This window comes from Megalops cyprinoides, chromosome 8 (genome assembly GCF_013368585.1).
Source record: "Megalops cyprinoides isolate fMegCyp1 chromosome 8, fMegCyp1.pri, whole genome shotgun sequence".
Lineage (NCBI taxonomy): Eukaryota > Metazoa > Chordata > Actinopteri > Elopiformes > Megalopidae > Megalops > Megalops cyprinoides.
Genome location: NC_050590.1, coordinates 22,376,049 through 22,402,481, shown reverse-complemented (window position 1 = coordinate 22,402,481; position 26,433 = coordinate 22,376,049). Strand labels below are relative to the sequence as shown.

The 26,433-nt window shown below is 41.5% G+C and overlaps 1 protein-coding gene across 1 annotated transcript; it reads left to right on the top strand.

Annotated features, from left to right (window-relative positions):
• The first annotated feature begins 3,599 nt into the window (after positions 1–3,599).
• On the top strand, positions 3,600–26,147 carry nup160 (nucleoporin 160). The gene is made up of 35 exons (XM_036535042.1): positions 3,600–3,690; positions 4,430–4,538; positions 5,520–5,730; positions 6,646–6,868; positions 7,168–7,243; positions 7,394–7,508; positions 7,934–8,170; positions 8,431–8,531; positions 10,075–10,159; positions 12,163–12,231; positions 13,101–13,184; positions 13,321–13,491; positions 13,960–14,059; positions 14,719–14,884; positions 15,458–15,588; positions 15,910–16,070; positions 16,261–16,397; positions 16,766–16,836; positions 17,669–17,828; positions 18,094–18,163; positions 18,293–18,391; positions 18,542–18,661; positions 18,804–18,899; positions 19,205–19,299; positions 20,137–20,233; positions 20,389–20,494; positions 21,144–21,304; positions 21,795–21,855; positions 22,071–22,181; positions 23,358–23,481; positions 24,373–24,474; positions 24,585–24,726; positions 25,110–25,235; positions 25,487–25,591; positions 25,893–26,147. Exons 1-35 carry the CDS (start codon positions 3,600–3,602, stop codon positions 25,974–25,976), a joined length of 4,197 nt encoding a protein of 1,398 aa, XP_036390935.1. The 3' UTR covers positions 25,977–26,147.
• Positions 26,148–26,433: the final 286 nt, after the last annotated feature.

The window sequence follows — 26,433 nt, the reverse complement described above, 5'->3', positions numbered from 1 at the left end:
CCTCTGTGAACCACCAACCAAGAAAAGTACACTGGGGTCTGCAAATTCCTGCATCCTGTGGAGGGTGTATTTAGCATTGGAATCTGTGTTTTTAGGCCTGATTGTTTCTCATTTTCAGACAAAACAGTTGAGACTCTGAAGTATAACAAGGCTTGATTACAGTGAGTGCATGATGTTATTAAAGCATGAAATAAGATCTATAAATGTTGTGTTGGTTGTTTTTCTGTATAAAGGTACTGAGAGTATTTGCAAATACATCCATGAAATCAAATATTTGTAAATGCATTAAAAAGACAGGTGATTAAATATGTCAACCCAAGGGGACATACCAGTGTGCACCTATTGACTTTGGAGTTGACATATCCTCTTCCTTTTTACTTGAACAGTTTTCTGAATTAAACATTTACCATAGACTATGTCACTGTCCTTTACAGAGGAGAAAAATAACTGAATTGTACAAAGAGTACAAACACACCATTACTCAACAGGGTAACACCTCTGCTAGCAAAAAGGCAGTGGAGGCTGCTTGGCAGAGAGCAGCCTGATTCAATGCGTAAGTAGACTAAAGCCTATAATGTAATTTGGAATGGGGATTCATTTCACCAATACAGACCTAGTCAAAAGTTTTATTAATAAATCATAATTTTGACTTATGACTTAATGCGTAAACAATTAAGATTACAATTTATTACCTAAATCCCAATTCAGTCTTGTGTTCTAGTGGTAAATTCACTGTCAATTGAAAGATTTCATTAATTTTATTTTATTTCAATTCATTATTTGTGGAGGCATCACAATCACAGACATAAAATATTTTTATGCATACAGAATTCTAAGATTTAAAGGAAGGATACTACAGGCTAAATGATGGACTTACACTGATTAGCCAAAACATAATGACCACCTGCCTAATATGCTGCTGGTCCTCCGTGTGCTGCCAAAACAGCGCCGACCCATCGAGGCATGGACTCTCCAAGACCCCTGAAGGTGTCCTGTGGTATTTGGCACCAAAACATTAGCAGCAGATCCTTCCAAGTCCTGTAAGTTGTGAGGTGGAGCTGCCTTGGATTGGACTAGTCCGTCCAGCACATCCCACAGATGCTCAATCGGATTGAGATCTGGAGAATTTGGAGGCCAGGGCAACACCTTGAACTTCATCATGTTCCTCAAACCATTCAACAATGTGTGCAGCGTGGCAGAGCACATTACCCTGCTGAAAGAGGCCACTGCCATCAGGGAATACCATTGCCATGAAGGGATGTACCTGGTCTGCAACAATGTTTAGGTAGGTGGCACATGTCAAACTGATGTCCACATGAATGGCTAGACCCAGGGTTTCCCAGCAGAACCTTGCCCAGAGCATCACACTCCCTCCACCAGTTTGTCGTCCACAGTGCATCCTGGTGCCATCAGTTCCCCAGGTAAACAGCGCACACATACATAGCCATCCACGAGATCTAAAAGAAAACGGGACCCATCGGACCAGGCGACCTTTTTCCACTGCTCCAAGGTCCAGTTTTGATGCTCGTGTGCCCATTGTAGGCGCCTTTGACGGTGGACAGTGTGGGACTCTGACCGGTCTGCGGCTATGCAGCCTTATATGCAGCAGGGTGCGATGCATTGTGTGTTGTGACACATTCCTCCTGTAAGCATCATTAAAATTTTCTGTGACTTGTGCCACAGTAGACCTTCTGTCGGATTGGACCAGACAGGATAGCCTTCATTGCCCTTGCACATCGATGAGCTTTGGGCGCCCAACACCCTGTCGTCGGTTTGTGGCTTGTCCTTCCTCGGACCACTGTCGGTAGGTACTCACCACTGCTGACCAGGAGCACCCCACAAGCCTTGCAATTTCAGAAATGCTCTGACCCAGTCATCTGGCCATAACAATTTGGCCCTTGTCAAAGTCGCTCAGGTCTTTACTCCTGCCCATTCCTCCTGCATCCAACACATTGACTATGAGAACTGATTGTTCACTTCCCAGACCTTGACATGTGCCCTTGTTTGGAGATGATCAATGTTATTCAGTTCACCTGTGAGTGGTCATAATGTTTTGGCTCATCAGTGTATATGCACTTATTTGGAAGTTACTCTGACTAAGAGTGTCTGATAAATGATGTAATGTAATGTTATGATGGCACTCTTAAAACAACTAAAATGCATATGTATCTCACAGGTGGTGGGTAGGGGTCAATCAAAATAAGTGTTGGCATACATATTCCTCACAGCTCTGCCATTCATGTGGTCATGAACTGGTACATTGTCAAGCCACCCTTTCACTGCCAACAATCTTGACACCCTTTCATGACATAGGATGGCCACATTTTGCAAGACTGCACAAGCCACAACAATAGCCATAGCCCTTTCTGGGGTCACTTTGAGGTGGTGCAGACAGTCAAATCTGGATTTTAGCTACCAAAATGCCATTTCACTTTTTGCCCTTGTTTTAGAGTGGGAAAGACTGTTCCCCCTCCCTGCTTCTGTTGCCTATTCTGGGTATGGTGTTAAGAGGTAAGGCTGACAGTCATAATCTCTGTCTCGTAGCAACCCTCCAAAAATTCACTGGGAGAGTGGCAGTTATGGTTTCACATACACATTTTAGTTTACTCTTTGTAGTACCTTTAAGCTTCATAGAGTTGCATGAAAACTTCATTATCTTGCCTTGTATAAGATGTTGTGCCAGTGAGCATGCTTGAAAAATCTGAGAATCATGAACAGAGCTAGTCCATTCTGCTTCAGTATGTAAGTGAGGCAGATCTCATCACAGATAATCATCAACAACAACTGGATATACAGTACACTTTGTTATGACAATGCTGGCAGACTACACAATTGATGGCAAGCCCACACAAATGTCATGCTTAAAATTAGGATTTGCTCAGTATTCCACTACCACATGGATGACAAGGCCTTCTGTTTAGACAGCAACAATTAATATAGCATATCCTCTTCACAGGTCAGATCCAGACTATTAACAGCCAGACAAAATGATAAGTTTCAGGCAGGCCAAAATGTGCCAGAGTCCAAGTTATGTACTGTTTAATGGTTTATTCATTTTTTTTTTCTTATTTGTAAACTACAGTTGCAACTGTTTCAGCTGCCCCACCCTAAATAGGGACAGGGAGAGATCTGAGCGCTTTTTGTCAATCTATAGCTGACTGTCCAGTTCTGTCAGTTCAGCTTTTACTCAGCCTGCATTTTGTTTGCATGAAAATGTTTGAACTGGCACAGCAGTGACAAAATAGTGACAGGACATGTTAGCAAATCAAAGGAATGTATTGTTTGAGAGAAAATAACCAGAACATGGCAAAGATTTCTCATAAGCTATCACACAAGACATGTCCAGAGACCAAAAGCTAGGATCAGCAGTTTTCACACATGTACCAAAAAAGGACATGCGCACATGTAAAATGCCTGAATATTCCAAATGTGAGATTAATGAAAGAAAGTTGTTAACCAACTCAAATGAATTGGATCGAAAACATTCTGCGCAGATTCCCGCGCGCATAAATGTGTCTCTGCGGCTTTAAGTATTTGAAAGGGGGCCGTGGCGGTCGTTTTTAATATCCTGTTCAGCCCCAGAATTCAATGCGGTGAAGATGGCGGCGGTTCCAGAGAGGAGTTTTATAGAAATCTGTGGATTCGAGAGGGAAACTCTCCCGAAATTTCGTGACATTAATGTAAATTTAGGTAAAACGTTTACTATGTTGTATGGTTGTCTGCATTCTCTTTCTTGAAATGGCGGTGTATTACAAATATGAAAAGACTGAAAACGAGGTCGTGACTCATCTTCGGTCGATGTGTCGAATTGTCTTAGGACCATGCGCCTTTTTATGCAGGTGTAACCAGCTAGCTAATTATGTTGTATGGCTTTGCTGTAAATTACATTTTCCTTACCACAAACTTATATCACTATCATTTTACATAATGTCTGTGTGGTATAGCAAAATTTCAGATACCAGCCTGCATTGACAGTGGCTAACTTGCTAGCAGTAAGCTAACTAACTTAAGCTGTCGTTTTGTTGGTTCTCGTTATTTAACTGTTACTTTTGGCTAGTAAACTTAAACTGTTGGCGTAGCTAATTATACTTATTTAACTGCATACAGTGCTCAGTGTTATGTCGACCCAGATCTTGCCAGGCTAGCTACCTCTGCAGCTAATGTTTAGCAATTTATGTTTAGTAAGATGGCCATGCAGGTAGTAAGTTTAACGTTCAAGACTACGATTGCTGCGCATCAGTTAGGTGGTTAGGTGGTTAACGTATACGTTTTTAGACCTTGTCTTGCAGTATATCACACATTTGGTCAAGGTGATTTGCCTGATGTTAAGTACTTAGTCAGAGGTAAGGCCTTACCAGCCTTTGAAAACACTCCCACAACACACTGATTAATGAAGGATGCCACCGTGTCTTTTACGATTCTACTGTAGGTTTGGCTGCTGTTCCTGGGGGGATCAAGTACCCAGACAGCGCTGGAGGATTTCACTATGAGGAAAGTGGAAGATTGCTGTCTATCACAAGCAACAGATTTATACACTGGTGAGAAGCAAACTATGATGAGCTCAGTCATGATTTGTATGAAAAGCTTGTGCATTTCACGTTGGTTGACAGTGCTATATCTGAACAGGAACTTAACACAGTCACTCCACATCTGTTTTGCAGGAGCATAATTTATTGTATGTACATACATATTAGGATTGGGCTGACAGTCGATAATACTGGATGTTGGAATATCTTGAGTTGGGATTGGTTTGATTTTCCTAATTATGCTATAAAAAGTGCTTTAAAGAATCAGGACTAAAGTATGTGTGTCATGCTTAATACTGAACCACAATCCTTTTCTTTAATAGTTACATTACAATAGAGCTAGGTTCAAAGCAATGTACATTTTCTGACACTGTTTTCAGTAGTTGAGGGAGTAAGTGTAAATGTCATGTACAGTACACTATTTGTCACCACATGTGATCAGTGGTGAGGTGAAGGTTGAAAGTGAAGGAAAGAATAATTTTTCTCCAAAAACAAATGAAAAAAATGTGCCTGGCAATAAGATGAAGCAGATTATGTCAGTGATGTTGCCTGTTGACTTTACGAGAAGCAAGTTTCATGAAAAGATTATGAATATGACAAACTTTCATGAACACTTGCTACTTTACCAACCATCTCAGTTTACACAAATGGGGTCAGGCACTGCAGTGGCAGCAGGCTCCTCAACACTGCAAATTACAGTTGTATATGTTATTTACATGCGTATCTTTTTAACTTACAGTGGTACATGTTATTTACAATTAAAACTGATAATATGCTCTTGTGAGGTTAGTGTAGCCTCAGTGTAAAAAAATTAGCAATTTTTAAACAATTTGAAGTGAAATTTGTCACCCTGTAATAAAGTTTGTAATTCCACCCCCACCAGGATGACCTCACAATAAGAGAAAAGTGATACCACCTAACTCTAATGTTCATGCAGATGGATGTATACACGCACACACACCAGTGCAGAGTGACAGTACCCTGTCTCCACAGGTCCACCTCTGGGGACACTGTTCAGCTGGTGGAACAGTCCATGGACACCAATCTCCTGAACAACGCAGTACGACTTAAGATCCTGCAGTGTTCCTTGCTTCCTGGAGGTGTACACATCCAGGAGACTCTCAACAATGTCATTATTCTCATTGTCACAAATCAGACTGTGCACCGGCTGGTGCTGCCCCATCCATCCCGCATGTACCGCAGTGTAAGTCTTTTGCCTCAGTCACTTAGGACCCTGAGCACTTTGACTGTTGACACAGCTATTCGTATGTGGCATCAGGTTCTCATGAGATGTTGCCTTGTGTACATGTAGCACTGCTCTTCTCTTTATAGATCCCTCTGTTAAACTGCAATAACAGTGAAAGATGTACTATAAATTTACAGCAACTTGTTCTATGTGAGGGCATCTGCTTAGCAAATAACAGATTAACTTTGGGAGGTTAGCTTTACCTAAAATCCTAAGTATAACCAGTACCCATAAAACCCTTGTTTTCACTGACAAGTTCCATCATTACTTCAGGTCTTGGTATTCAAGGAAAGTGTTAAATATTGACCTCTGAGTTATTATTGTATAACACTGATAGCAGATTTCACTGGCCTTGTTGTGCCAGATAAAACTTTCAGAGTATTCTTTGTTAGTATGTTTTCATTGGATTTACTACAGTTTTATCATTTTTTTTATTATCACCTGTATTTGTACCTGTTAAGACATCCATATATCTCACACTTTACCCAGTGACAATGCTGGATTTTCCTGAAGCAGTTGCATTGAAATGCAACATTAATTTGAGACTTAAATCCACATCCTTAAGATTAGAGGTAGGCACCCTGTCCTGCAGTGCTGGAAATGTTTCTTGTTTTGGTTCCATCTTGGCTTAGTTACTACGCTTGATAAATGCCAATAATTCAGTGTAAATAATGAAATGATTATTATCTTGAGCACATTATCACCTGTATTATTTTATCAGAAAGGTATAAAGGTAAATCCAGTTATGTGGTGAAGAGCTTGCATGAGACCGAAAGCAGACCCAGATGCAAGACTTGAATGCACCACTAGTTGACACTGCTTCACAAGGCTGCTCTTCTCTTTTGGTGGGGACGTGTCTCTCTGTTCCCTTAGGAACTGGTGACAGAGCTTCAGATGCAGTCCATCTTCACTGACGTGGGCAAGTTGAACCTACGTGACCCCGCCCACAGCCATGTCATCCCTGCTGGTCCAGGCCAACCAGTTGGTCCCGGTACCTCTGCTGCTTGGATCAGCAGTGAAGGCGAAGCCCACTTCGCCCTGTCATCTGCTACAGGAGGCATCCTCGTGGTCAAGCTTCCTCCACATGACGTGCAAGGTAGGGTGACCAGCGCTGACTTAAAAAGTCCCGTTCAACACCCTTTTCACCAGCTTTTCTGTCTATTCCCACTCTTAATTAAACTGGTATAGGTGATGTCTTTATGCGTAACAATCAAGATGGTTATTTATAGTGTGGACACCAACAGTGGCAGCTCACACACAGAACAAAGGAAGGAAAACAGGAAAGAAGGGAAAAAAAAAATTAATTCTTGGTTCCCCAACCTCTGGTCATTGTAGTTCAATGTTCACAGAAGTGAATATAGGTCAGGATGGATCATAATTCTGGCTTTTCCATAGGGACCGTGTCTGTTCTGGAGCTGAAGCAGAGCTCTGTAATGCAGCGACTAGCAGGCTGGATGCCGACTGCGATTAGGTAAGAGATCGAATGCTGCATGGACAGACCGAATAACTGCTTTATTTGAAGGGAATGCATAGTGACAAACACCTGGCTTTTTTGAATGAGAGGTATTCTGTGATTTGCTTTGAAATGTTTGGCATAACCTATGATTTTTCTCTTTTTCAGGGGAGACCAGAGCCCATCAGACTTGCCAGTCAGTCTGGCCGTCAGGCAATTGGAGCACGACACATTCATCTTTGCCCTGTGCCAGGACCATAAACTCCGCATGTGGTCCTACAGAGTCAGTGTGTTTGAACTTCTCTTTGCTGCAGGCAAACTGCTGAAACTAACAGATCTAACAGCTTGAAGCTCATAATGTCCTTTACTTTGTCATTGATAGCAGGGATGGGTAACTTATTTCTTCCCATTCAAGAGCACAAAACATTTTTATATCTTTCTTGCCTTTAAAATCATTGATGTACATTCTCTCATATCTCTAACCAATTCCATTGAGTATGAATTGGTGTACTCCCTCAAAATGTCCAGTCAAAAAATTTAGATTGGTTTAATTATTCCAAAACTTAACAGGAATCATTAGTCCATCATTCTCTGTTGTTGTTAACCATTATGTATTAGTTAAATGAGACAGATCTATAACTCAGTGTCTTTTTGTATTTGGCCCTACCAAACCTTGCACACTTCACATTTCACACTCCTTTTACCCAGGATCAGCTGTGCCTGATGGTTGCTGACATGCTGGACTACATGCCAGTGAGCCGGGACGTGAGGCACTCACTGGGCCAGGGCCACAAGCTGCGCCTGTCCTTCTCCTCCTCGACTGGCCTCTGTCTGGGCGTTTACCTCAACGTGCCCAAACGTGGCCAGTTCTGTGTGTTTCAGCTGGTCGCCACTGAGAGCAACCGCTACAGCCTGGACCACATCTCCTCGCTGTACACCACGCAGGTATGGCTCCCTAGGTTCCTAAGGTCACCAGTGCTCTCCACTTAACAGCCAAGTGGTGCACAGTTGTTGTCATTGTTAATAGCTGCATAGGTTTCATGTTGTTTTTTTCCAGAATCACTGCAGCAGCATTCGTAATAGAATAAATCACAGCAAATGTAGGATTTTGAGCACAAACCAGCAGCCTTTCTCCAGCTGTAGAGGATTGGAGATTCACTTAACAAAAATAGTGGGCTACTTCAAGTCACTTTTGTCATGAACAGGAGACTCTGGTGGACTTTGCCCTGACTTCCACTGATGTGTGGGCCCTCTGGCTGGATGATGATGATAACCAGGCAGTAGTGAAGTACATCAACTTCGAACAGTAAGGCCTCAAGCGTTACATGTCCCTATATGTGTGTATGTCATTGATTTGTCGGCATGAAGTGCAGTGTAAGTTACTGTCACCATTAGGGGTGGGGCGATATATCAAATATACTCAATGTATCACGGCTTGTTCTACGTGGAATGTAGTAAATGACTATATCGCGAACATCGGGTACAAATTGTCACGTAATTTTTTTAAGCCGCTGGCATGTGACTCGCTTTGGCGTTTCGCTTCTCTCGCTCTCTCCTATGACTCTCTCACTCTCACAGACACATAAAGAAAAAAACTCTCAGAAAAAGAAGTGAAGCGCCAAAGCGAGTTTGGAAACGGTAATAGGAGATGGAGGCGGCTGAATTGGTTCCGAAAAGAAACAGCACGCATCCATTGTCTGGCAGTGGTTTGGCTTATCCAAGGCTCCAGACTGCAACCAAAATGGTCGCATATGCGACCATTTATTGAGAGTGTGTGAGTTAAATATTCATGCGGTCGCATTCGTATGAGTGCATGATGATCATTAGGCTGTTTTGGTGCCCCTCCGGCATGGGTACTGCATTAGCCATTGTGGTTGAAAGTAGTACTTTTTCTTATTCACTGGCTCAGTTGGTCTCTCCCTACCTGCACTCTCCCTGCCTGTACACACGCACTGTACAATCCATTTAGCTGTTACTGCGTTTCACAGATGAAGCGGTCTATAGCTGATTATTTTGACCCTTTTGCACGTAACTTATTTTATGCTATGCAGTGCACGTTACATTACATGGTTACGTATGTTTTCATTTGCGTTATTGGTGACTATTAGAATCATCATACTGGTGTGATTGTATGCATCAAAGGGTTAAATTGAGTATTTATGAAGTGCTTTAGAGGAGATTTTAAAATATCGAGATATATATTGTGTATCGTGATTGCGGTATAGGCCATATCACCCAGCTCTATTCACCATAAATAAATATAAATGTTCCTTAAATGACTAATGCATGGGTTAAAGATCTCCAGCACCACGCTGGAAATCCGGCGTGAAGAGATTTTAGATCAGGCAATAAATTAAGACTAGAGTATAGGGGCTCTGATATTACCAAACCGTAACGCAATTTTATTAAAAACAATCACTGATGTGGTGTTTTTTCGGATTAGTTTTAACCAATGGTAGCCTGTTTAGGCTAGGCCTGTTACTGGCATGAGAGCACTGTTCTTATCCAGTCGACAACTAGTTCCAACTGTCTGTGAGTCGGACACAAGCACAGTAGAACGGGGGGTGAAAAATAAATGGCGATAGGATTGGTTAGATGAATAAAGTCCGCATTTATAGCGGAACATGACCTGTCTTTCAGGATAGCACCAGCGCTGGATGACTTGTGCAAAACATCATAGGACAGAACTGCGCTCTCCAAACTTAGCGTGTGAAATACACATTGTTTTAATTCTTACCCTTAGCCCAGTTTGTATATTGTATATTGTGTAATGTAAATACACAGTTGAATATAAATTTGAATTTGATTGAATGCCTATGTACACTGTGTATAATGTGCTCTATCTGCAGTAATGTAGCTGGCCAGTGGAACCAGGTGTTTGTACAACCACCACCTGAAGAGGAAATCCCCATTGGATTTGATCATGACCCCAGGGTGGGTACTTGCATCAGCAACAAATCATCAGAATAAATCATTTTAAGAATATTTGAAAAAGAGACACTGGTCTGATATATACCGGGATCATGCTTGCAGTCTTGAATTTTAATCCTCCACTGCACCCAAACTATTTAGTGAATGGAAGAATTCAAATTCACCCTGTAAAAGATCACTGAATGAATGTGGACTTGCTACTGTACATGTACTGTTTGCTGTGCATGCTCCACAGTAGAATTACCGTACTACATGCACTGCACTCGTGTGTGTTTATAGATACAGTGCCTCTGATAGAGTGGTTAGGTTGTCAGTACTTTTCAAAACTTGTTTTATCGTCATAAATAGTACTTTGAACAAAAGTACAATATAAAAAAAGTAAAATATAAAAATCTCATTCTATCTTAAACTATGCAGTAAACTGATGCAGTGACCTAGAGTAAACGCTGGTGTTGAACGCTATAGTTATAGTTTATAGTTTATAGTTTAACCGCTCATTAACGTTAGTGGTCTTCCACTGATAAACATGGCATTAGCTAGCTTTGTGGGTAACCTAATTTAGCAATGGACAGTGTTATAAGCTGCTGTAAGCAATGTTGCCAGAGAATTTTTAGAAGTGTTGAGGGAGAAATGATAGGACCGTTGTTTGTTTACTCGCTAGAACTGCCACACTGTTTCATGAATAAGCCTACAATCAAATTTGTCAACAGCTTAGCCTACACCACTCAACTACCGAAATGTTAAACGTAAAACGTTAAACTTTTGACTGACGGTACCGGCATTCACGTTACTGCAGCAAAACCAGGGATGGCTGGCATGGACGTTGTCAGGCTTATTTAGGCTAAGAGGAGAAGTGATGGGGGGACTCAGTTTACCATGAACACAGATGTTCTCTGTCATGGGCTACCCTGCTGGACTCTGCTTGGGTCAGCTGATTGTTGTGATTTGTGGAGTTCCAAACACGTGTGTTGCCAACAGTGGCGTTGCAGTGTGCCCTCTGGTGGACAAACTACGCAACAAAAACACTCATAACATGGTCGAAGGAACAATCTTCCGTCTCTCTGTTTCTTTTTTAATTGTCATTTATTGGCCGTTATAAACGCCGATACCGATTTAAGTGCAATTAGCTCGTATCGGCCGATAATATCAGCACGCCAATTTATCAGTTGGGCTCTAGCAGACAATGCTGGAATCATTTTTCTGTCCCAGTTTGAAGGATTTTTCTCCTGACCAATTGTATCTCGCCATTCATCGCTAAAACTCCCGCTAGCAATCCAGGCATGTGCTCTCTGAAACACATGATGTCAAATGGGAAATTCTTTTCACACTGCAGTGTGAAGGGTGTGGGATGAGGTGGAGCTACCCAGGCTGACCTAGCCACCCCTATTCTAAGGCAGAACAAAGCCAATTTTGTTTGGCTGTTGTGATCTCTCAGTTATCGTAGGTTGATGATACGGCTGTATTGAACCCAAATCGTAGAGCTCAATTTTCAAACTGAATTTCTTGACCTCTGAGCTACTCTGGAGCCTGGAAAAAACAAACATTTTTATCCATGTTTTTACAACTGTAACTGACAGTTGTGTTATAATGTTGTATACTTATAGGTAGGCACTTACCTTCATAACTAGCCCTCAGCTGACTGCATTACATAACTATTAAGTTAGCCACTGAAAAAAGGTTGAACAAATGTAGTTGCAGCGTACTAAATTGAGATTACACTAAATCTTCTAAAACTTTCCAGTGAGTTAGATACCCCAAGTACTGTGACAGTGTCTGTGGTAGCTGCCACCAGACATCCCCATAGAAATTTCTGGTTTCATTCAAAATTTGGGTTTCCATTTCACCCATCGGTGTTGTATTGTTTGGTGGATTACTTTGTTAGAGACTTATTAGACTTGTTGTTGGTATCCCATCATTTGCACAGCTGATCTCTTTGGAAATGCAATGAATTATACCTCATATTTTCAAGATGTCTCTCTTGAATCTTTTTTTTTATATATACACAGGAGACTTACCTGGAGACCCTCTTCTCTCTCGTCCGATTCAGTGCCTCTGCCATTGTGAAAGCATTGCAGGTAAAGGACCTTGATGCAAAATCTGGCCAATGTTCTGCATTCAAATCTAAGATTAAAAGAGCATTATCTAATGGAAATGAAAGTTGAGTAGAATCAACCAAAGTGTCTGATAATGGAGCGATGATAATGCTTCTCTCTTTGCTTGCACTGATTTTGTGCTCCACTGTAAAAGTGACAACAGTAAAACCTAATCGTCTGATTCGCTGTATCTGTGTAATTGTCGGTTCTTACTACAGCTTTTTTCAGTCAGATGGGCCTCAGCCTAGCCATATTGAACAACAACTTCTCATTTTGTATTTACACAATTGTATTGTGAAACTGAAATGTTTCACAATACAATTTGTGTTTACTTTGTTCTATTTGTTATTTTTAATGTAAACACAAAGTGGATTGAAAGTGTAATTTATTACAGTACTACACTGTAAATATAGATGGTCTTTGCTTTGTTGGCCCTGATGTGTGGATCTGATGAGGACATCAGCTGCTTCTTGTAGACTGGGCTGTTAGAGACCAAGCTTGATAATGTCAACCTTGTGTCTGCAGCCCTCTGTAAAGTCCAGGAAAAACCACGTGAGAGAAGATTATGTTGATGGTTTCCAGGCAGCTTACAGTTAAATGTCACCAGAAGAGATTTGCAGTGTATTAGAATTCATAATTTGGGATGGATCATCTTCATTAACTTTATTGGCAGTGATCAAGTGGTTTAGCATTGCTGCTTAGGGAGAATGGTGTTTTTTTGTTTTTGTTTTGCTTTAAATATCACATTTTCTAATATGTTTGCTGCAGTATTGAGAACACCATGTCTTATTTGGATTGAATTCCTGAATGTAAATTCTTGGTTGAACCTGGTGTCCTGTCCTAAATTTTAGATTTATCGCCGGGGCTCTGAGCGAATCTTGGACTACTCCTGGGAGGCACTGAAGAAGGAGGTGACAGTGGCAGTTGAAAGTGAAGTGAGTAAATGTGTCCCCTCATCTATGGTATTTTTGGTTGCAGGGTATTTGAAGTTCAATGGTATGCCTTTCCCATGTTAAAGTAATTATGAGGTGTTGATTTGGTTTCCGTGTATTTTGCTTTAAACCTATCTAGCTCCAGAGCAGCGTGACAGAGTACGAGTTCTCCCAGGAGGCATACCGGCAGCTACAGCTGGAGTTCTGGTCCAAGTTCTATGCCTGCTGTGTGCAGTACCAGGAAGCCTTGTCCACCCCCCTTGCTCTGCATGTTAACCCTGCCACCTCCATGGTCTGCCTGCTCAGGAAGGTACTGACTCCATTCTCCACACACATTGACCTACAGAGGTCATGCACCCATTTTGTTGTACTCTCTTTTTTTAGTGTTGGTCTTAAATCTCTGTGTAATGTAGTAGGGTTTTCCTTGGATTTTGCTTTCATAAGATGATGTGGTTGGTAGGTGTGAAGTGTGAAAGGGAATATTTAGATTCAGGAAGATATTTTCATTTCAGTCAGTATTTTGTCTAATACTTGTTGCATAGCCTTTCTTCAAATTCATTTAAAAAGAAATGTTTCTTTAAATGAAATTATTTTTCAACAATCGGGGCATTGCACTTAGCAGTCCATATGCTATAAAAATCTGTGAAGCACTTGCTCTAAACTGGTGTCTGTGAATAAACAGCTAATGAAATTAGACTTACGCCCTGACTTTTAGATGGAAAAAACCTGTAACAGTTCAACACATGGATCCATTATTTGGTGCTGCTTTATTCCCCAGGGCTTTGTATCCTTTTTGGTGCCTTGCTTTGCTGTAGACCATATCTACCTGTCTTCTGACGAGTACTTGTCCTCTGATGATGAGACGCCCATCACTGAGGGTGAGTCCTTGTTTCAGACAAAGCAGAGTGCATTTATCTGTTTGATATCTGGGGTCAAGAGATCACATGATTATGTTTGAAAGGCAGTTTCCCTCACCTAAACATAGTATCAGCAGAGAGCTTCTATTACAAAAGAATGTGTGTGAACATAGGAAAGCTTGTGCTGTGCTTGTGATAAAACTTATAGTAATACAACCAACTGCAATCAGCTTTTGTTTTAAGTTTGCCAAATTTTGTCAGAATGAATGTACTTTGTTATTGAACTATAGTCAGACTGTATTACTTCGTATTATATTCCAAGTTAATGTGATGTGCTGTTTGTTATTCATGCACTGCTGCAAAACATATGTAACCAGTAGAATGAAAGTGGAATGTGATGGAAATGTTGCTCCAAACTGAACAAAGTTAAGCATTGTGATGGCTTACAGTAATGGGATTTTGAAGGTACTTTATGCCAATAATGAGGGAGTGTCATATGCTGTCAGCTGTTCACCGTTTTGAACCAATTTGAACAGATTTTGTCCACAGCTAAGCCATCTGAATTTTAGTAATAAGACGGTCAAAACTTGGACTTTATTGTCATCTGTTCTGAGGTTTTTGAAGTTTTGTATCTGTATCATTATTGTTTATTATTGGTGTTACAATTGTCTTGATATTAGACCCAGAGTTGGGGAGGGATGTGCAGCAGCTGGTGCTGTGTTTGCACATGCTTGGGGTGGCAGTGATGGGGGACATGGCCTACATCATGGAGAAAGCCCTGGAGCACCTGCAGTCACCTGAAAGGGCTGCCGAACAGGTGTTGGAGATCCTGCTAGCCAGTGACGAGTTAGTAAAACCTCTGTTTACCCCTGTGATACCCCCCTTTCTCCCTCTAGCGTTGTGAATGTACACATACTTGTGTTGCTTGCACTCATGTACTTTCACTGGTCAAGAGTTTCTCACCAGGCTTTTTTTGAAACAACTATTATCCAGACTGTCATTCCTCATATTCAGCAGCAAAATTTCATTTGCTCAGAGGAGCAAAAGGGTTCTGTTTAATGTTGTCAAGACCCCATCCTGTGGAATGCAGTCATTAGTTACTATTCGGTCTCATATTTTGAAATATCATCTTACTGTGAGGTATTGTTGGCCTCTTAAAGTGGCTTTGTTTTCCTGTTATCTTCATCTCACATATGTTAGCTTTGGATAATCCTTACCAGAGCATTGAAAGTATGCTTCACTCAGGGCCCTGTGTTCTATAGTTGCCTCATGGAGACACACACATTGCTGTGGGATACACCTTAGTGGAATGCATCTTCATTGTGATAAAAACACACATTGTACTGTCACAGAGCTTTCATACTGGCTGTTTCTTAATTGGTGTCGGTTTTTGGCTGTGATGGACTCTTGCCCCGTCAGTGACATCATTGAGGATATCCAAAACAAGCTCCAAGACATCCGCAACCCCATCGGTGCCATGACTGCCCTGCTGAGGGAGGTGGACCTGGAGACCGAGGGGGAAACAGAGGGGGAGGGCACGTTTGCTGAAGGTGGGCCACACCCTAAAATTTTACCTGACATCAACTCACAGCTTTGATTGTTAGAACACAGATACTGCGTTTCAGCTGCACTGCAAATGAAAAATTAATGTTCGTTCTTGTTTTCTTTCATCAAGACCATAGGGTATATAACAGGGCTTCCAAATACATGTGGGATGTTCAGAGTTTATTTTAGTTATGTTCCATTATTTTCAGTAATGTTTTCCTACTGGACATGCTACATAACTGACATAGTTCAGTTTAGTTCATTGAGATGTTCAGTTGAGTGACTTAACATTTAACCTATTCTGCATTGTGTGGCGCCCTCTGCAGGCCAGCCTCTCAATGTGCGGATGAGCCTGTCTCAGCTTTATGGCAGCAGTGTGGCAGTAACAGTGGTTTGCCAGGCTACGTGTCATTTGGCCATGATACGGGCACAGCTCCTCAGAGACCTCCTCATTCTGCAGCAACTTTACCTGAGACTAGGGGGCAATGTAAGTATATATACACACACACACACACACACACACACACAGGGCATGTCCTATAGCATTACCACTTACTACATATTGTCTACTTGTGCATGCACATATAAACATGCATCTACACGCATTTTCCTGGGAATCGCACACTAGCACATGCTGGCACATGCTGTTACTCTGGTTACTTATGCGTGCCCCACAGGTGTTCCTAGGAGGAGGAGGGCAGCTTCTCCCGCTGCAGCAGGACCTGATACCTCGCACATCCCTCCTGCTGTGCTCTTACTACTTGCTGAAGTGGGCCACCCAGTGCCTGTCCGCCCCTGTGCCCCTTGACACCTTGTGAGTGTGGCGATTAACATTCACAGTCAAACATTCTTAACATTCTTAGTTTGATAGAAACTTTGGCAAAACAGTAGGTTGTCCCTTATTTTATGTCAGACATCTATTGCTCTGTTTCCATTTTTCATACAAGATAAATGTTATTTTTGTTCTCTTGCATGTAAAAAAAGGACTACCTTGTATTGATCATAGGCAGCTATATGAAGTGTGCATCCAGATGTCCTTTTGGAAAAATAGAAGGAATTTGAACCTGCCAGTTTTTCATGTCTTCAGGCCTGGTTCACATTTGTGATCCCGAAAGCAGCTTCATTTGCTTGCACTCATCCTGGCAGTGTGAAACATCATGGTTCTTTTCCTTTTTCTCTTAGAGATGCTAACCTGCAGCACCTCTCTGTGCTGGAGCTATCTGACTCCCCTGCCCTGACTCCCAACAAATCAGGTCAGACAATTACAGCTCTGAAAAACAATATTTAAGAAGTACAGTAAAATCAGTAATGAAACCTGCTAACATGCATGCGCCTTGGGCGTCATACAACTGTTTTGATGTTAATTTACATGGGTACAAAATTGCAAAAAAAATAATTGCATCAGTCTTGTCAGTTTTGGTGTGTTATATGTGGCTGTTATGAGCCTTGTCTCACCTTTGTGATGTGAAATGTACCCTGAATATTCAGATAGGCTTTACATAATCACAGCTACAAATTGATTTTATTGCAGTTACATGTTTAGCAGTGTTTGCTTACACCAAAGTTTTGCTGTTCCTGCTATATTAGATACCAAATATGCACAGGTGTTGGTGGCACCTAATAAGGTCTAGTTTTACTGAGCTTATCGGAGGGGCAGGCTTGGTGAGGAACCTGTGAGGGGGTGTAGCAGCATTCAGGGTCTGAGATGGAGTGACTAAGCATGAGCCTGGGGTGAGTTGATACTCAGATGTTGGTAGGTCTGAGTACTCCACAGCAGGTGATGGAGTTCTGAATTATTCAAAATCAAGAGATACTTGTTCCTAAGTATGCTTGAAGCCTTTGAAACAAATACAGTCAGTGATACTGATTTATTTAGATATTTGATGACACCTTGATGACCAGAGAGTTCAATTCAAATGGGTTATAGGACCATACTGTTATGCAGTGGCTGACGGGGATGCTTCAACTGCATTGGCACTCTGTCACCCTTGCAGCTTGTAAGCAGTCAGTGTCACCATAAAGTAAGGCATCTGCTTGCCACATTTACTGTGGCTAACGTGTACTCTAATCCATCACTGTGCCCAGTGCTGACTCTTCAGACAGTGGTGGAGCTGTTCTACCAGAACGTGGGCCGGAAAGCCATTATCTCCCAGATCCACTCCCAGCAGAGTGTTCTACTAGGCCAGGCTGTGCTGAGCTGGCCCCAGATGGTCTCCACCATTATCACCCTGCTCGGCCAGCACCTGTATCCTTTTCATCCACTTGCTTATGGGAAGGGCCCAAGGGCCCCTACCCTCTTCAAGGAAAGTTTCTGGTTTTAATAACCCCATCCACTCCCCTTTTCCAAAAATCCATTCTTTTGAATCATTTAGTTAGACACCATTGACAACCCATTTCTCTCTTCTAGTGTTATTGGTGCATTCTTCTAATGTTGCTTGATGAGAAGCCATACGTGCATATCTGCTTAGTGTCCATGATCTTTCCATTTAGCCCTTACATCAAATCTCTAGATGGCCAAGCAACCCAGGCTTTCTCTTCCCTGAGTGTTTGATGGGAAACTGCCAGTACACACAGTTACAGGTAACACATTGCATATGGTCAGTGCATCAGGGTGTGCTTAAACAGAATTTACTTTTGAAAACTGCACTCCAAATTATGGAGGGATTTCTTTTTCCAGCATTGTACAGGTGTCCTTTCTCCCATGTTCAGGAATATATTCGGCTGACTGGGACCTGGTGCCAGGTGAATGTGGGCTCCTGTCGGTTCGTATTGGGACAGTGCTACCTAGCCACTGGCGAGGGGCACAAGGTGGGTGATATCAAATCTCCCCTGTGGGCATAGTCTTATCACCTGTAGCAGTGTGTCACTCTAACCTCTAACACATTCACAGTGGTCTTAAACATTACCTGAATACCACTGCTTATATTGGTACAGTTTTAATAAAACACCATTCCACAGGCTCTGCAGTGCTTCCAGGAGGCAGCCACCGAAGTAGAGAAGGAGGAGTTTTTGATGAGATTGACAGGTTCAGAGGACGAAGATGCAGCTGTCACTCCACGCCTGCAGTACTATAACAAGGTGCGCTATTTGCTTACACTTCTCTTACCACTTGACCCTAAGGAATTTCTAGTGTTTGAATAGCACTAAGTATGGTTGATGCTGGGAGTATTAGAATTTGTAATGCCTGCCCTTGTGTGTGCATGTGTGTGTGTGCATACAGGTCTTGCGGCTGCTTGAAGACGTGGGCTTGCCGGAGCTGGTCATACAGCTGGCTACTATGGCTATCTCAGAGGCCACCAACGACATAAGAAGTCAGGTAGGGAAATCTGCCTTTGTTGTACATTGATGAATGGAGCATCTAATTGTAGTGTTTACTGTGTCCTTCTCTACAGGTTTATAATATTCTTGCTGTCTGAACTTGTGCTAGACATTATAGACCCAACAAAAAACACTCATTTAATACACTCTTTCACGCTTGCATTGTAATACTCAATATTATTCAGTAATATTCAATGAATGGATATTCAGTATCTATTGCTGAGGTTATGAAAGGTTCCTTAGCATCCCTCCGTCTGCAGCTAAGTTACCACGTGTTCACTGCTTTCTTTCTGTCTGCCATAGGCTGCTCTCAGGACTCGCATTTTCAAACACCATCTGGATCTTGGACACAACAGCCAGGCTTACGAAGCCCTAACCCAGAACCCTGACCCCAGCAGGTAAGGGTGGCTTACAGAGCGTTCATATATCAAAACAGCCACCTTGTAGCAGTTACATTCCTGTAAATGTATTTCTGTGTTCTTGTGTTAATGAAGGAGGCTTTCAGTGTACAGATATGCCAAGTACAACTTGGCTGAAAATGGTGATAATATAACAACCAATTTCATAGAGTGCAATTGACTAATGTTGAACTATGTTCTAAAATGGATATATTCTCTTTTAGATGAAAGTCAACGTATTAGGCTCAGCTGCTGTGAATGTAATAGTAAGCCCACAATATCCTATTGGGGCATTTAACCAGTCCAATGAAGTCTGTAATGTTAGTGTTTATCTTATGTAGACCTTTCTCCGATAAAAGGTGCTCTGATGAAGACCTCTATGACCAAAATGTTGCCTTTTGTCTGTTAAAAGATAACAATAGTGCATGCAAGAAGCAGTGTATGAATGCTATTTGTAAATGTAGTTGGCATTACACACAGTGCTTTGCAATAACCACCATGAACATAGGTGGTTATCATTTGAATATGATGAAATGGGCTACCAAGATTGGACAGACCAATAGTGAGAAGTATTATTAGGGGCACTGGAAGATTTATGATGATGTGTAATGCAGCGGTAAAATTAAGAGACAAGAAAAAAGGTCAAAATGGTCCAAGTGTGCCCATTTATTGTGACTGTATGAAGTCATGTCTTGATTCTGTGTATTTGGATGAATTTGGATGGCACAATTTAGTTCACTTGTGTACTTTATTGCTTCTGAGATTATCTCGTCAAAATGTCTGAAGTTCTGATTTCTGATGTGCTGCAAAGATTAAGTCTCCCCCTGTGGTCTGCAGGCAGCTGGACTGTCTGCGACAGCTGGTAGTGGTGCTGTGTGAGCGCTCACAGCTGCAGGACCTGGTACAGTTTCCATATGTAAACCTGCATGACGAGGTGAGTCCACCGTACCTCTCGCGTGTCATCACTATGTTTTTATAAACGGAAATGAGGCTTTAGCAAACATTTTGTTGAATCTCAAGCTGTTTGTGTATACATGCATGTTTGCCCAGGGGAACATAAAAATGTGCTTTCAAATTGTCACAATGCAGGTTGTCAGTATCATTGAATCTCGTGCAAGAGCAGTGGACCTCATGTCTCACAACTACTATGAGTTGTTGTATGCCTTCCACATCAATCGACACAACTACAGAAAAGGTGAGTTTTCATGTAGCGATTTTCTCTGAATGGTCTAGACCAGTATTTCTCAACCCTCTCCTGGAGAGCCACTTGTCCTGCATGTTTTAGATCTCTCCCTGCTCCAACACATCTGATTCAAATGATCAGTTTGTTATTAAGCAGCTTCAGGAGTTCATAACGAGTTGATCATTTGAATCAGCTGTGTTGGAGCAGGGAGAGATCTAAAACATGCAGGACAAGTGGCTCTCTAGGAGAGGGTTGAGAAACACTGGTCTAGATAAGAAATCCTCTAGAATAGAATGATTTGCTAGATTTTTGCACTGGTGTCAGAGTCTTGGTAGCTGCCATACTTGCAGCAGACTCTGAACCTGTCCACATTCATTAATATGGTCCAAGGTTCTGAAGTAAAGAAGAAAATATTTTTTGTAAAAATTGTATGAACATGTTTCTTATTTTATTGAATTTGCCTTTAGAGTATACATTACTTGTTCTTATTGATTATACAATTTGCCTGTTATTGACACAGATGCTTGATGTGACACATCAACGCCAAACAATGGCAAAGGCCTTCCAGACCAAATGAGAGACAGTTGTGAGAGACAAGTCAGTGTGACAGTAGAGCTGTGGAGGGTGACAGTGACCCCCCTGTGTTTTGCCCTTCTCCCAGCCGGAACAGTGATGTTTGAATACGGCATGCGCTTGGGCCGTGAGGTTCGCACAAGACAAGGCCTGCAGAAGCAAGTCAACTGCTACCTGGCTGCCATGAACTGCCTCCGACTTATCCGACCAGACTATGCCTGGATCGTCCAGCCTGCATCTGGAGGAGTGGTAGGCAAATTCCACACCACAGATCCAGAGGAGCTTTACCATATGAGACCCAAGCTAGACATATACCACATCAGTGGTGTCCATTGGAGATCCATGGGATTCTTGTATTTGGTACAAATTAGGTCTTTAAAGTTTGATTCAAGCCATTAATTAAATAAGAATTTGAAATTCATGTAGTTCCAGGTGTGTCAGGGAAAGCATCTCTAAATTGCCCAGGACTGTGGATCTCCAGGAACAGGGGATGGCACCACTGCACTACACTCTGAAAGACTTCTATTTAGAACTCTGACAACTCATTCATGGTCTCTGGGATTTGAGTCTGTAATTTAAATTCACCTTTTTTGAAATGATAATATTTTTGGTTGCTGTCTTTGTTACAGATGTGCACACTATTAGATGACATGATAGTTTGTGTTTTGTGTTGAGGTTGTATATAGAACACATTTGAAATGTGTTGTACAGGATTTATTTATTTTTCTTTTGTCCACAGTATGAACGCCCAGGTACATCACCAAAGAGAAACTACGATGGAGAGTATGCTGCAACTCCAGGTAATAGATTGTTTATATGGATATTAATTAACTAAGCTGATCGGTAAATGGAAGTGATCCTCATCATTTTCCTAACGAAAGGGAACTGAACAGTTGAAGAGTTATTGCAAAAGACCTCTGTTCAGTTCGGCCTGCAGGGCTGCTACTTTCGCTTCCAGCACTCAGTATAGACTGAAATTTGAGAATTTACAAGGAGTGATGTGTGTGCATTACAGTGAATCGACAGATTGAGATTTTGGAACTGAAGGACCTGGAAAAAGAGTACATCCTTGCTCGCAACCGCCTCACCCTGGCCCAGTATGACCCGTCCTCTGCCAGCAACACAGGTAGGGACATATCATTGTGGAACTGACTGTCATGGTGAAGTGAAATGATTTGCGCTTAATATGCGACATGTCCTATCAAATTTGAATGTTGTGTTTGCTGATTAGTAGACTGCTGATTCATCATCAGAATTACAGTTTTTAGTTTCTCGTGTCAGATCGTTCTAAGGTAACTAAGCAGTCATTTAGTAGCATACCAGAAATTTTACGGGAAGGCAAAGATGAACTTGTGATGGCACTGATGAATGGCGCTAGTTAATTGACAGTTACTTTTAACACTTGAACAGAGTGAGCAAATTTCAGACACTCTCCGCTGACAGAAAGAGTGTTGGGGTTATAGGTACCGAGGAACCCCAAAGATCCCGGCTAACCTGTTCAGACAGGAGCCATACATAACATGACTGTCCTTTAACTCCATATGTTAGACAGGATCATGACCACAAATTGGAGAAAGCACAAGAGTGGAAATATAGCCTAAACTTTGGAGGCAGTTTTGGCAATACCACTGCCACTTCCTGCCACTTACCTAACTGGGTGTCAATTGTTTTGTTGAGAGTTGAGAAATAAAGCTGCCATCCTTAAGAAGACAGTTTTACTCCTTTTCAGGAGGATGCAAAACTCAATATGTCTTCTGGGTCCAAAGCAAACAGTTTTAATGGAGCAAGTCACATACACTTGCTTTGGCAGCACAAAGAGATGTTAAATATGCAGTCTGATTAATCCACTGCAGTCTCTGCTTTGTCTGTTGTATGAATGGTTTGCAGTTAACAGAGAGTACTCTGTATAAAATGTTCTTTGGATCTCTTTAATCAGTCATTTTAAAAATGAAAAAAGAATTGAACCATTCTAGTGATAGCATATTTATGGAGATTAAGTGCTGATTAAAGTTACATCAATTTTCCATTGACTAGATTTACTCAGGTCATATAGCCTAAAGTACAGCTTTGAATAGTTTGTACATAGATAAATAAATATGAAGGCAGTATTAGAGATTAAAAAACAAATTTGTGGGTACTCTTGCAGTGCATATAGATAGCTTCTCTGCCTAAGCAGAGAGAGATATTGGATCGGTTTCACATTTTCACTTTTCAGGTATTCAGGTTAGGATTTGCATTGGGTGGAACGACCCAGAATTTTTGTTGAGGCATGAGATGCCTGGAGTATGTCCTTGTCTTGCAGGCAGTGCCCCTGCGGTGGAGATGGTGACACTGTTGGTACAAGCTGGACAATTTGACGCTGCCATGTCACTTTCTCAGACCTTCAAACTCCCTTTGACTCCTGTATTTGAGGGACTGACTTTTAAGTAAGTAGCTAATGTCTAAGAAACAGAAGGCTTGAATAATGTTCAGTGTTTTATTTAAAAGCATTTCCTCCACAGTGGTAAATTAGGTTCTATGTATGTAGATACTGTATATACAGAATCTTCCATGCTTGTGTTTGTTTTGGATCGTAAAAGGCGAAAATGGTACAGATGAATAAATTACATGTGTAGGCTGATGTAGTTTGTTTGCTTCTCTTTTAAACAAAATCACAGTGAAGGCCATGTGGACACATATTTGCAACCAAACCAAAGTTTATTCCAATGCTTACTCTCAGCATCTTCAAAATGTATGGTATATGGCTCTGGCCATCTGGTAAGGAGAGGATTGTGCTCTTCATGATTCCTCACACTTATCAGGCTATAAAATAACATTACAAAATTTGTAAAGTGACTTCATTGCATTGGTCTTATTTGAGATAAGCACAAACATCCTGGTGTAGCCATGCATGTGTGGTGTGTAACACCTCTGAGGCACCTGGCACTTCAAAAGGGGAGCTCAAACATTGGTCATCCAGATGTCACCAGAGACTCTGAGATCTTTGTCACACGGTGTCTACGTGGGCTCCAGTAAGATCATGTGGCAATTGGAGCCACATGTTTTCTACCAGTGACCAAACTGTGTGCCCATGTGGAGTATAGCTTTGAAGTGGCCCTATATAAGTGAATAGAGAACAATGTCCTCGTTGGTTCCCTCTTAGCTCCACTGTGAAGGCGTCGTACCTCTGACAGTTTTGCTAGGGGACCCCTGCTTGCTCTGGGAGGGGGAGGGGTGTCAGAGGATAGGCATATCTGCTACACCAGCTATATAAAGCTTTTCTTTCTCAGTTGAACCGAATAAGCTGAATTAAAGAGTTTGTTTCATGTTACCCTTAGGTGCATTCAGTTACAATATGGGGGGGAGGTGAGCCAGAATGAAGCCTGGAATTGGTTGTCATCCAATCAGCTCCCAACAGTTATTACTACCAAAGAGTCAAGGTTTGTGCAGACTTTAAAAATTGTTCCTCACTTTAAATGTATGACAGTGTCATATAGCACAGATTTTTTTTCTAATGATTTTCTTGTTCCTGTGCATCACTGTCTTGCAGTGCCACAGAAGAGGCGTGGCGCCTTTTGACGTACTATCTGGAGAGGTATCCTTCCCAGAATGCTCAGTATCACCGCTGTGTCATCAATACGCTGCTCTCACATGGGGTCCCATTGCCTGACTGGCTAGTGATCAGTTACAAGGTAAAGAAATGGAGGCCTGTTGTCTTATATCATCTATTGTGTTCTGTTGCTCGTTACATTGTTAAACTGGTAATCCACACCCTTAAAGAGGGTCTTTATTCCATGTGTACAACTTTACTTATTGGTGCGTTTCACAGTTCACACTTAAATGGTGCAGTATCAGTTCAGTGTTATAACAGCCTTTGTCCCACCTAGCATTTGAACCTACAGTATTGTGGTTATAAGTCCAGCTCCTTAATGAAAACCCAGCACTGATTATTTTACAATGCGAGTGAACACTTAAAGGTAGTGACTGCTACTAGTTCATGAAATGGTAATCTGACCATGAGGAACTGTAGAGACACAATGCACTCACTGTGTAATAAATCTCATTACTTTCACAGGCAGTGGATACTGCTGCTCTCCTCCGCCTCTATCTGAACTACGACCTGCTTGAGTCAGCGGTGGATCTGATGTTGGAATATGTAGATGCTCTGCTTGGAAAGGGATACCAGTACTTTGGAATAGAGGTAGACAATGTTGCATACTTTGTAGATGCACAGATACAAATATGTAACAGATGATAAATGTAAATATCATCAAACCTTCCACTGACATGTACTGTGTCACAGTATATATTCTTAATTTCTGGGACCTCCTTATAGTATTTGTTATATAATGTGAGAGAACAACCCTTTCTCAGCATTACATATGGGCAGTGGTGGTCTGAAATATCTGTCTCTAATATGACTTGTTCTGTCTGCATTTGTTGTTACATCAGAGGCCTCTTTCAGCCACAGCACCTCTGGTGTGGATCCCGTATACCTCTGTTGATCAACTGCTGCAAGCACTCAATGAAAACCAGTCCAATGCTAACAATGTCATTGTGAGTAGGCGAGTTTTTTTGATTTGGTGAAGTAAATATCAGTTTAAATGTAAATGGAAAAAAATACATAGAGGATTGTCATAACAGAATGCTTCAAAAAGGTTGAGAAGGTTGACTTACTATGTGGTACTAGTAGTGGCATTTGGGGGGGGGGGGGGGGGGGTTTATTCTAAAGATTAAAAAACTGTTTTTATTTTCTCCATTAGTTTGGTGAAATTTTTATATTATCCTTTGGACAATTAAGTATGTATGTGTATTTTTTTCTGCCTCTTACTGAGTTTTGTCTTTGTCTCATTCTTAGCTGAACGAGAAGCTGCGGGAGAAGCTGAAGGAGTATCACAGACTGGTTGAGCAAGCCTCTCTCCACAGGCTCATGGCCCACTAGGACACGTTTGCTCACAGCACAGCACTGTCTGAGCACTGCCTTTACACATGGTGCTTCTCACCCTGGGCTCCTTTCTTTAATAAAGTAAATTTGAAAAGAATAAATGTATTTTTTTATTGGGAAAATAAAATGTAAAATGTATTTATAAATCATAGTGTCTGTACTTTTTCCCCCAGCATGTTGTACTTAATATCCTTTCCTTGATGTCTTGGAAAACATTTTGGAAATATGGGTGGGTGGGTGGGGGGGTTCATGGTTCCGAAATACAGAATCTTCACATGTGTACAGTAGGTGTTTGTGTTTATGCATGGGTAGGGGTGAAATGCAAAAATTGGTTCCCTTCTGGGCTGGGACCAATTCAAGAAGATTTTTTTTTCCACAGTTGTGTATTTTTAAATGTGTATTTTTTATAGAATGCATTTGTAATAATCATATTGCCCTAGATTTTATTCTTTTG

What these genes read in the sequence shown, in the direction of transcription:
- nup160 (XM_036535042.1), top strand. Translation starts at nt 3,600, where the DNA reads ATGGCGGCGGTTCCAGAGAGGAGTTTTATAGAAATCTGTGGATTCGAG. An exon ending in AAGTACATCAACTTCGAACA is followed by an intron (nt 8,532 to 10,074) that starts GTAAGGCCTCAA and finishes CTCTATCTGCAG; the next exon opens with TAATGTAGCTGGCCAGTGGA. An exon ending in ATCCTGCTAGCCAGTGACGA is followed by an intron (nt 14,885 to 15,457) that starts GTTAGTAAAACC and finishes TTGCCCCGTCAG; the next exon opens with TGACATCATTGAGGATATCC.